At 40.8% G+C, this 11,386-nt stretch overlaps 1 protein-coding gene across 1 annotated transcript; it reads left to right on the plus strand.

Moving 5' to 3' along the window:
• The first annotated feature begins 410 nt into the window (after positions 1 to 410).
• Positions 411 to 6,816, plus strand: LOC146625743 (palmitoyltransferase ZDHHC20-B-like). The gene is given in 14 exon segments (XM_085362446.1): positions 411 to 446; positions 448 to 505; positions 1,584 to 1,610; positions 1,981 to 2,075; positions 2,192 to 2,312; positions 2,403 to 2,472; positions 2,564 to 2,596; positions 2,866 to 2,986; positions 3,867 to 3,999; positions 4,208 to 4,334; positions 5,655 to 5,744; positions 5,831 to 5,943; positions 6,035 to 6,082; positions 6,228 to 6,816. Coding segments are annotated over 13 exon segments (1,068 nt in total). The 3' UTR covers positions 6,079 to 6,082; positions 6,228 to 6,816.
• The last annotated feature ends 4,570 nt before the right edge of the window (positions 6,817 to 11,386 follow it).

Genomic DNA, 11,386 nt, shown 5'->3' on the forward strand with positions numbered 1-11,386 from the left:
TTAGTATTTTTTTTTAAGAATTACGGGTAAATAAATAGTATAATTACAATTAAACCGATTTATTATTGCCAACATATTCATCTTAAGGTTTATTTTTCTATATTATTTAAAATCCATAATTCTTTATACAGAGATACATTTGGACACGTAGACAGCAGGAAATATATCAATTTAGTCTACATTACTAGGGTTTGCCGTGCTACATGTTATACAACTGTGATAACCTAGCTGGGCTTGGTGCCTTTGTTGTATTTTATGTTTTATACTGAAGCACTATACTTGGTTTCCTGGTCGTATATCATCGCTCGGCTCACCTCCCTGTTTCACATTTTTTATTATCGTGACGTCACCCGTCGACACTCCCTTCTCCACAGTAGAGGGGGAAAGATGGCGCCCACACACGTACTGAGATGCTGTCAACGGGGCTTAGCATGGATACCTGTGATTTTTATCGCGCTCGTCGTCTGCTGGTCGTACTACGCTTACGTGGTGGAGCTTTGTATATGTAAGTAGAGACCTCGCCGTCGTCTGTCGCTTCTTTCAAGGCCTTTAAAAGCCGGTGCTAACCATATTTCCTGACAACACACACAAACACAGCGGCGGCTGCTGGCCAGCAGGAAGTAAATGAACTGCAGCCCAACAAAGGTGTTGGCAAACCCGTCCAAATCTAGATCCAGCTAATTTTCTGTTGGTTGCCATCGCCTGGGTTGCCATATATTCAAAAGAGGACGGTTTTAGTCAAAGAAAAACTAGCACTGTGCTGTCTTTTTTATGTTAAAGCTACCCGTCTCGTCTCTGTGGTTTTATGTGAAATTAAATGAGTGTGGATGGAGAAATAAACGGTATTTGACTGGCTGACATATAAATACCACACAACATGTCTCTTTTAGTTAAACTGGCTTAAGGCAATAGTTGCGGATTGTCTCCCCCCCCCCCCCCAAAAAAAATAAATAAATACATAAATTCATGTAAGGTTATGTCTAAGTGCTGTAATTCAGCTGTGAAAAATTCAACATGTGTATTTTTATTAGTCAGCTCCTAATACTTAATCTTTGTTAACTATTTGCAAGTGGAAAAAAGGTACACTTAACAACAGCAAGGTGGACTAATTAAATTGTCTTGACATTGTGTAGGAGATTAATGGGGCAATAGAAAAGATTGCATGGCTGCTGTGCTCCTGAGGTGTGACTATGTATTTATTTATTTTTCTTCCCGCCCCATTTTTAGGCTTTATTTATTTATTATTAGATAAACCACTAGGTGAAAGTTTCTACTGGTTTTCTTTTGGTTTTTATCAGATATGTTGGCGTAAATATGGGAACTGGTTACATGCATAGGGGAAAACTTTTTTTCTTAATTAAGGGGGCAGGGGGCTGTAGTTAATTAATTTCTGATATGGATAACTGTAAAACATGCCAACCCTTTAATTAATTCGTTACTCATGTACAGTATCAGTATTTTGAAAATTTTTGTAGAAGTGAATACAGTGTGGATAAATGATATGGTTGTTTCCACCATAATGTATAAAAGTTTATCAGTATATATAATATCTGACATATATTGTCTATGTTTTCTCTTTGCAGTCACCATCCCCAGCATAGGAGAGCAGAGTAAGTGTCCCAGGACATCAAACAATGTTTGTTTAATAAATCGTAAATGGAATTTTACTGAGCTAAGAGTTTTTTATTGGCATAATCTTACTTAAGTTTCTGGAAAAGTACTCTGTAGACTTGGCTTTTTAAAGAAAAGGCTGGCACAGAAATTGTGTTTCCTCTCAAAGTGCTGAGGTTTGCCTGCTTATAGCCCAGCAGCTCCTCCTCATCCAGCATAAACTATTAGCTTTCCTCTCTAATTAATTAACAGCGTAGGTTTTTTTTTTTTGCTCTTAGGCCATGTTTTGCGTTACAGTGGCATTTCCTTATATAACCCACATATCAGTGCGTATGTCCTTGATCCTGATGCTCAGTTTCCCCCCTCCAGTTGTCTACCTGATCTTCTTCCACCTCTCATTCGTCATGTTTGTGTGGTCTTACTGGAAGACCATCTTCACCAAGCCTGCTAACCCTTCCAAAGAGGTATAACACTAATCCAATCCTCCAAAACAAAACAAGCCTGCTCTGTCTGCCTGTGTGTAATCCCCTGCTGCAGTAAATGGCAGCTTAAAAAAGGTATTTTGCTCCCTTCCCTCCAGTTTTGCCTCCCCAAGGCTGAAAAGGAACGCTATGAGAAGGAGGAGAGGCCAGAGTCCCAGCAAGAGATCCTGTGGAGAGCTGCCAGCAGCCTCCCTCTGTACACCCGCACAGGCGCTGGCGGTACGTCTGTGTCACTGAATGTAAATGAGAATGAATCTGTTCTGTTTGGAATTGAGTTATCATGATGATTGTTGTGCTAATTTATTGCAGCGATCCGCTACTGTGACCGCTGTCAAGTTATCAAGCCAGACAGATGTCATCACTGCTCAGCATGTGACATGTAAGGGAATTTTCTTCTTTCCTTAAAATTTTTCTCTTACTCTTCAGTTTTTTAAAGTTAATCTTTTGTTTTTATTATTATTTTTTGGCAGGTGTGTGCTAAAGATGGATCATCACTGTCCCTGGTATGTAAGAGCCACATCCTGTTGGTGCATTGAGTTAGTTAACCAAGAATAAAGTGCTTTCTAGACAGAAGTTCATTTTACTTTGTTCTCACGCTTTATAACTAACATACCTTAAATTACGACACGTTGCTACACCTTTTCAGAAACTGCTTGATAATGCCATTTGTTTGGTGCTACCTCACCAGTAGCCTCCACCTTTTGCAAACTTTGATAAGGTTTCTGCACTGGAAAAGAAACTGCATCCAAATGTGGTATTTGTGTGTCTGCAGGGTGAACAACTGTGTGGGATTCTCCAACTACAAGTTTTTCATCCTCTTCCTGGCCTACTCGCTGGTGTACTGTTTGTTCATTGCAGCCACCGTCCTGCAGTATTTCATTAAATTCTGGACAGTGAGTAACGACGCACCGACACGCTATGCCCACTCGCCCCACAGCATGGAGTGAATGTGTGACACAGATGCAGAATCGGGTGGCACGTCGTAGCCAGGATGAGCATCTCTTGAGTTGGCTGTGCATGGCGCTGACCTCTCCTGTGCTCCGCTGTGCCGCTCCTCTGTTTTCTCTGTCCTCTCTCACCCTTCACCCTCTGACCGGCCCCCGCCCTACCCCTCTGTTTCCCCTTTCTTTTATCCCCAGTTCTCGCACACTGGCTCATTGTTCTCGGATCTTTTCTCTTTTTCTGCCTCCCTTTCCACTATCGGAGCCATCAGTCACACCACTCATGTGCCCGCAAACACCTCCTTTCTCTCTCTCGTAGCTGTTTCACTTCAATTTTCTCTCATCTCTTCCTCTTTTATCCCTTTGTTTCTTGCCAGTCCGGGCACAGTTTTCTTTCAACCCACTCTCTTTCATTCACCTCCCCCGCAGCTCCCCACTTTTCCACCCAACTTGGCCTTGACTTCTATTTGCCTCCTGATTTCTAAGTGCTCCCCCCTCCCGTCTGTTCTCTCCTGGTGTTGCTAACCACTCTTGTTTCTGTTTGTACTAAAGCTTTGCCGCAGGAAATCGGCAGAAAACTGCCCAAAGGTAACACAGCCATCCTCCGATGCCTCCCCCCTCCCCCACCGTCCTCACCGTTGTTGTTTTCGTGATGTGCATGCAAGTGAAGTGGCTCACATGAGACTTTTTTAAAAGTCATTTCTCTGCCTTTTTTTTTCTTTTTGTTTATATCAGCTCTCTGTCATTGCTCTTGCATTTCCAGAAATATCTCCGATGTGAATTTGTTATTGATGGCTGCCTGACTCTCCTCTTCTCCCGTCTCTCCCCCTAGAATGAGCTGACAGACACGCCTGCCAAATTCCACGTCTTGTTTCTTTTTTTTGTGGCCGCCATGTTCTGCATCAGTATTTTGTCCCTCTTCAGCTACCACCTTTGGCTTGTAGGGAAGAACAGGTCGACAATAGGTATCGTTTTCCTTGTATTTAATATCTAGCAGTGATTTCAAATATTCTAACAGTTTGTCAAGTTGAATGTCATTTTTTTGTCATCATTATCACTGGAATAACTTTGTTGCTAGGGACGGAGTTTTGTTCCCCTCCTTTAGTGTTTGTCTAACAGTTCTCTTTCCCTTCTGTCTGCCTCTTCTCTTTTCATTTTCCTCTTACCCTGCAGAGGCATTCAGAGCACCAGTCTTTAGGACAGGCTCTGATAAAAATGGTTTCTCTCTGGGTTTCCGAAAGAATATTGCTCAGGTCTTTGGTGACCAGAAGAAGTACTGGCTGCTGCCCGTCTTCACAAGGTAAAAAAAAAAAAAAAAGAGAGGGAGAAAAACTTTCACAGAGAGAGAGACAGACATTAAAGGGAGTGTTGTGGTTTGCCGTACACAGAAAAGATTCCCGGGAGGAGACAAAACCCAAGCCTCTGAAGGTAACAAGCTAGTGGATTCCTAGCGCAGATCCCAAGCCCAGATAAATGAGTTGCATCAGAAAGGGTATCCAGTGTAAAGTGTGTGCCAAATCATGTGTACTTCCATCTGCCGTGCCGACCGCTTGAGAAATAAGGGAAATATCCAGGAGTACCTTTCAGACAGAGGAGATCTAAAGCCCCTTTTCCATTAGTACTTAATCAGATCGACTCACCACAGTGTGCCCCGATTTTCAGAGTTTTCCATTAGGTCATAGTACCAGGTACTAAAATAGTACCTGCTCAGCCGAGGTTCTAAACAAAAAGAGCAGGTACTAAAATGTGACGTTGTCAGACTGGATGCCACCGATTGGCTGGTCAATGGCGTCAAAAGATGAGTCATGAGTGTATTGTTACCAAAAACTGAAACCGACATTTTTGAAACCTGGCAAAGTTGTTGCATACTAATTAAGTCACAGGACCCTTGGCCACGTTGCTATGACAACAACCACACACATTTAGTGGTACTTGATTGTAATGGAAAAGCCAGTCTGAGTCGATCTGAGTAGGTACTAACGGAAAAGATGCACAACAGAACCAGGAAGACCAGGATTTCTGTGTTAAATAAACAAAACCTGAAGAATCTGGTATAATTGTTTAAATACTGAAGTAAAAGCTAAAGCTGTGATGTTATTCTTTTAAATATAAGCCTAACTTTGTTGCAGCATAGACTATATGGGTTCGAAAAGTGAATCTAGAGTGTCTTAAACCTGCATTCTTTGTAATGGGCAGCAAGGGGCAGCAACTCAAGTTGCTTGTTGTTGTTTTTTTTGTTTTTTAATAGAAGTCTGTAACAAAATGTCTAAGTGTTTTCCAGATTAAATTATGGCTACACGTGCTAATTTCAAGCCATATTTAATATAAAAGAATGCTTTTTTGTATTAAATACTTTCACATTAGAGTACGAAAATAAAATAAAGCAGGCTCCACCTATCACTTGTTGCATCGGGTTTATAAAGTACAAGTGCCAGATGCTAAAGTCGAGCCTTTAAAACAGCAGTCTGCAGAACAGTTTGTAACATTATGGTGTGTCCATCTTTTATATACAGTCTGTGGCTGCAGCAGCTCCTGAGGAAGTTCAGCTTCACGGTTTTTGGGGGTTTTTCTAATCAGTTGACAGCTCTTAATCTTTAGATTCTCTGCTTGCTTACTGCAGCCAGGGAGATGGTCTGACGTTCCCCACCCGACTGGTCAACACCGACGTGGAGCAGGCCACAGTGACACTGCAGTCAGAGCCCAGTAAAAGGTGCTAAATCCCGGTGCAATAGTAGAAGCTTCTGATAGGGCTTTTATTTTGAGAAAAATGGTGCTAATGGCAGCTAATTTTTCCAGCGCTGCTGACATCACCGTGAGTCCACTCAGCGAGTCTCAGAATCGCCTCCTGAGCAACGAGCAGCATGCTAATAACATCGGAGACCATCTGGCAAATGACACCCTCAAATCAGGTGAGTCCCAGCAGGGGTGTTATTATTACATAGAAAGGCTGAGCTGTTGATGTAAATTCTATCACGTATTCTGTTCTGCTTGTCTTCACAGCTGAAAGCGAAACCATTACAATCTCAATGGAGAGCGAGTCCTAACCAGGTAATTGCAGTCAGCCACCTCTCAGCGAGTCTGTAGCTCTGGCTTAATGGTCAGTCTGACTTTTCCAGATAGAACTGCTTTGTGTAAGTAATAAATATATGTATGTATATATAATTCTTTTTCTTTTTGTTCTTTCCTGCCACAGGAGAAGCACCTCAGTCATCTACTTCGATGCCTTAAGCAAAGCTAGAGTTCAGTTTCTCAGCAGTCTGCCAGCAGATGCCCATTTAAATCCATTCACAGTAACTATGGAAATGCAGTCATTATCACAGTCATGTATTCCGTGGCATTAGCATTTCCACATGCAGTGTCATGAACGCATCTCACACCTCTCTTCGTAAGACATGAGACAAGGTTGTTTGCAGTTATGCGCATAAACATACACACACATACTAACAGTATACTGTATTCATATTTCTGTTGCTTTTTTTTTTTTTTTTAACCTCTCACAATTGAAGTATTTATTGACGAGGACCGCATTAAAGTGAATCAGTGCTACTGCTGAAAGCCTCCCAGGTCCACCAAGACTTGGAGATACAAAGCTGCAGTGAGGAGAGCCTGGAACAGCTTTTTTTGGTTTGTTTTTGGTTTTTTAGAGAGGCAGTACACGATGTGGAGATGCATCGATTTACCCTTGAGTCTCATGTTGTCTCATTTTTTTAACGAGTATACGCGTAACAATGATCGACACCTCTTGAGATGGATGCTTCCCAACAAACCTGGACTATCTTACAGAAGACTCCACCACACGGTGAATCCGTGCACAAGGAAACTCTAACCAGGTTTTGGGTAGACTTTTTGGGGTTTTTTTTTTTTTTTTTAATCCATCAGAGCACAAGATGGCGCATTTGCACTTTGTAGATTATCCATCAAAGAAAAAAGTGCTGCTTTTTTTTTTTTTTTTTTTTTAATTTAAACCAAAAAAAGTTTAAAAAAAAAGGTGTTATGGATGTTGCTCGATCATTAGATTTTTTTTCTCCTTTTTTTTTTTTATATAATGTATTGTGTGTGTGTGTCCGTGTGAGAAAGAGAGAGATTGTGTGTAACAGTTGAAGTGGCAGTAAGTTTTCTTCTTTCCTACTAACAGACTAAAAGAATCAGCTTTATATGTGTTTTTTTATGGCCCACTTGTGTCAAAGGAAAAAAAACAAAACCTGCTGCTTCGACTGGACGGTTTAACTTTGGAGATGAAGCTTGCTCACTATTTGTTCTTTAAGAGGCTGATCCATGATTTTTAGCCCGCAATGTGCACAGCCTGTTTTTCTACAACTCAGTGCTTCAACCTTTACAAAGAACACCAACACTCTGCCAAATAAGGGCTGGCCTGTCAGGAGCTCTGACCTCCGAACCTGAAGTGTTTACAGCATATTAGCTTTATCCTAACCTCACTGGTCAATCTCTTCATAACCAAATTGAGTTCAACAGTAGTCGTGGCGCAATATTTTGTACATTTGTCGCTCCGACCTGCTGAGGGTCATGATGTCCGTGCAATACCAGTGCTGGCCAGCAGGTGGAGACAAGAGTCCTGTTTGTCCACTCATTCAGCTAAATGTCTTTTCTTTTGTGTGTGTGTGTGTGTTTGTCTTTTTGATATCACTACATCACTTCCTCGGGGCTCACTTCACTTTCAGGTTAAATCGCTTTCTTAATATCCTTTAATATGCATTAAATTCCTGTAATAACTCATCTGGATTTAATTTGAAAGTGAATTGAACCCCTCTGATAGAGCTACAGCCTCTGCTCACCTTGTTGCTGTAGACATGTGTGGATGTCTGTATTTTGGAATCGGCTCATTGTTGTGATCTTGAGCGTGAGCTTGTTTAATTCCTGTGCCGTGTCAGTGTGTAACATCTGGGAATTTACTCACGGGGTCTGCGGAAATCTGTAAGGAAAGTGTATTTAATACCCAGAAGACAGTGTTGCTCACATTTGTCAGCATGACCAAATAACAATTGTTCAGGAGTGAGTTCCTTTTCCAAGAAATGTTATTGTTTAAGTGCAGCATTGTAAGGCGATGCAGCAAATTCCTGATGTCTGCCATTTCTCACACCTCTGATCACATCCCGGAGTGTTGCTGGAAAAGCCTCCTGCTGAATATATCCAACCAGACACTGGTGGTGTACAAGTTTACAGCTGTTTCTATCATGTACAGCGTGTTAGTGTTATCGTAACATGTGCTGAATGTATCACAGACGGGACAGTAAAGGTATGAGTGTTTTAAAAAAAACAACAAAACAGCCTGATCTTTAAACTTCTTGTTTACTTCTTGAATCCTCCAATCATCTTTGACCTTTTGAGCCCAAGTATATTTATAATAACTTTTTGCAGAGCAGTTATTGGAGAATATTCACTATTGTATAATGACACTGTGGTTGAATCAAAACAAACAAAAAATGGTAGCAGGTTAAATTAATTTCTAAGATCATGATCCAAGCCAAGGTTATGTTCTGATTATATGTAGATCTTTTCTAAAAATTGCACTCAAAAATTTCAAGAAATTAAACTTTAGAAATAAGACATTTTTGTATCGTGTATAAGGAGCTCTGCTAATTCCACTTATCATTTACAGCCACTGATTCTAAAAGTGTGGACTTGTCCTATTGTTTTAAAAATGCCTGTATTCTCTCTGGGCTGTTTGTCCTTGAGACTAAAGTGCGCCTGTGTGTGTGTTTTGTAATGCTTAAGTGAGTGTTCTTTTGTAATATTGTGGTCTCGGACAGAAGCTTCTGTGCAGCGATGAGATGATACCTGATTAATGCTCAAAAGCATGGCGCCTAACTTCTGTAAAGATGTTTTACCATGATAACGGGGTTTATGGTGTTATAAAAGTCACTGTTTTTGTTTGTTTTTTAACTATAGCTAGCTGTGTCATTTCAACTCTATAAATAAAGCCATAAAAACTCCTTTGACGATGAAAGAAGGATCTGAAAACCTCAGTCTAATATCAGCTTTTCTTTTCTTTTTTGTTTTTAGACTGACAACACGTTACATCTGTGTTCATGGTGCAGTGCAGATGTAGCCATCATAACTTGCTTTTTGCTACATTCTGGATTCTTTTTTGTTACAATGTCCTATTTTACAATGTATGTATATATATATATATATTGATAATGTAAGAAAACAGAAGACAGCATATATTTTTCTTGTCTGATTAATTTTACTGTTCCTATTTTGTGAATGAAGTACATGCCTCTACACAATTAACGTGAAAATAACAATAAATGTTTTTCTAAAAAGCTCAAAGCATTATACTTTTTTTTTTCTGAGAACTTAAAGCACTTTTTACTACGTGGTTCATTCACCCAGTCATGCCCACATCACTGCAATCTAACACTCGTTCACACACTCACACTCTGATGGATGCATTGGGAGCAACTCTGGACTCAGTAGCTTGCCCACAGACCTTCCGATTGGTAGATGACAAGTTCTACGTTGAAGTTTCCCATCAATGTAGGATTGAAAATCCTGGAAATCTGTTCAGCATAATCAGGAATGCTGGAAGTCACCTCCTCACGTCTGCTTGGGTGTTAAAAGGAAAGCTGCAGAGTTCCAGGGAATTCGCATCATACTAAGCCTGTGTTTCGTTTTCCAACATAAGGTCTCAAGTGATATCACTTGAAAAGAATTTATTACTTTGTGCATCTGTTTTTCATTTTTCATATGGAGCATGTTTATGTAGGTTCTCAGTCATCCAGGTCATGGTCGTCTTATGAGCTTGAGTTGAAGGCAGATAGACTTCTATATTTGATTCTTAAAGATGTTCAGCCTCTGATCTAAAATGGAATCCCAGGTGTGAAACATCTAGTGGGGTTGTCACCTTGTTGGGGGGTCCTGAGTTGTTGACCCACCCTATCAGCACATGACTTGCAAGGGTCACATGGTCCCAAGCTTGGCTTATTTGTGAGGTAAGTAGGTAATTTATTGATCCTACGAGGGAAATTATTTGTGTTACACTACACTATCATCATAGTTGAAATAAAAATGCCACAGGCTCTTAGTGATGGCATTATACTGTGCAAGATATAAATATATAATCAACAGTGATAAAAAAAAATTAAGTTAAAGAAGAGTAAAAACAAAACAGATTGTGCAAGAGACGGGTGCAAATCGGATTAATACATTTTAAATGCGCATTCAATCTAGGAACCAGCTGCAAGATGGTTTAATAACAGACCGTGCGTGTGGAATCTAATGCCTCACAGGGGTGCTCATGCGAGTTATTGTACAGTTTGATAGAGACAGGTATGATTCATTTCCTGAATAACTTCCTCACTCCCCCTGCTGTACAAACTGAGGCCACTCTGACAGATAGTCAGCAATCCAGGAGACATTGGAAATAGTGACAACCAATGCTGCAGGACTCTAAGACTAATGCGATCGGGTCCTGCAGCCTTGCTTTGGTGTTGCTGTTCAAGTGTTTCACTCGTCTCCTCAGCTGGCCACTGGATACTCCTCACTGGACTGTGCAGCATTGCTTAGCTCATGTTTGGGTCTTTTGTCCCTGAGATTATCCAATTTTTCTGATGTTGTTGCTGGGTCTAAAGTGCATCAGGATATTATGGTTGGAGAAAAGTCTCTTCAATGTCATAGGTTCCTTTCTATTCTATTTTATTCACTGACTTAACGAAGTTTGGATAGTAGATAGCCACATTTTAAAGGCTTTCATTGTGTGTGTGTGTGTGTGTGTGTGTGTGTGTGTGTGTGTGTGTGTGTGTGTGTGTGTGTGTGTGTGTGTGTGTGTGTGTGTGTGCGCGTGCGCGCGCGTTTAGGAGGGAACCTTCTATGCCTAGTGGTGTAAGGCCCTGATAACGTTATTTGTGTTTCAGTAAGTAGGGGAGTCAAAGAAGAGGCGTGTCTGTGTAGGCCAGGAAAGGTATACTCCATGGAGAGCAAGATGTTTCTGTGCACTGAGATGATGTGTTTGATGAAACCCTGTGCTTCTTAGGTTTTAAATTTCACTGTGTTGTCATTGACATACCTGCACTTCCAAATTAGTGATCACAACTAACTGTTGTTCCCTCGCATTTGTTGGGTTGACAGAAACTCTGAACAATGCGATAGTCCAAAAATAATAGATCTTAGTGAAGAAACACGCTGGGAAGATCTCTTAGAGCCTTTTCCAAAAAACTGCAGATTCCAATATTATCAAACAATTCCATGTAATTACAAGTTATTCTGATGTGTCACCACTTTGCCATGGTCAGGAAGAAGACCCAAACTGTTACCCTCAGATGAGAGGAAATTGGTAAGGATGTTCAGAAACCACAAAGGCTCAAGCCTGCCATGAACTGGAAACTCCTGGAA

The sequence above is a fragment of the Diplotaxodon limnothrissa genome, linkage group LG9, assembly GCF_057381915.1.
Source record: "Diplotaxodon limnothrissa isolate DT_005_m linkage group LG9, D_limnothrissa_male_GT1.1, whole genome shotgun sequence".
Classification (NCBI taxonomy): domain Eukaryota; kingdom Metazoa; phylum Chordata; class Actinopteri; order Cichliformes; family Cichlidae; genus Diplotaxodon; species Diplotaxodon limnothrissa.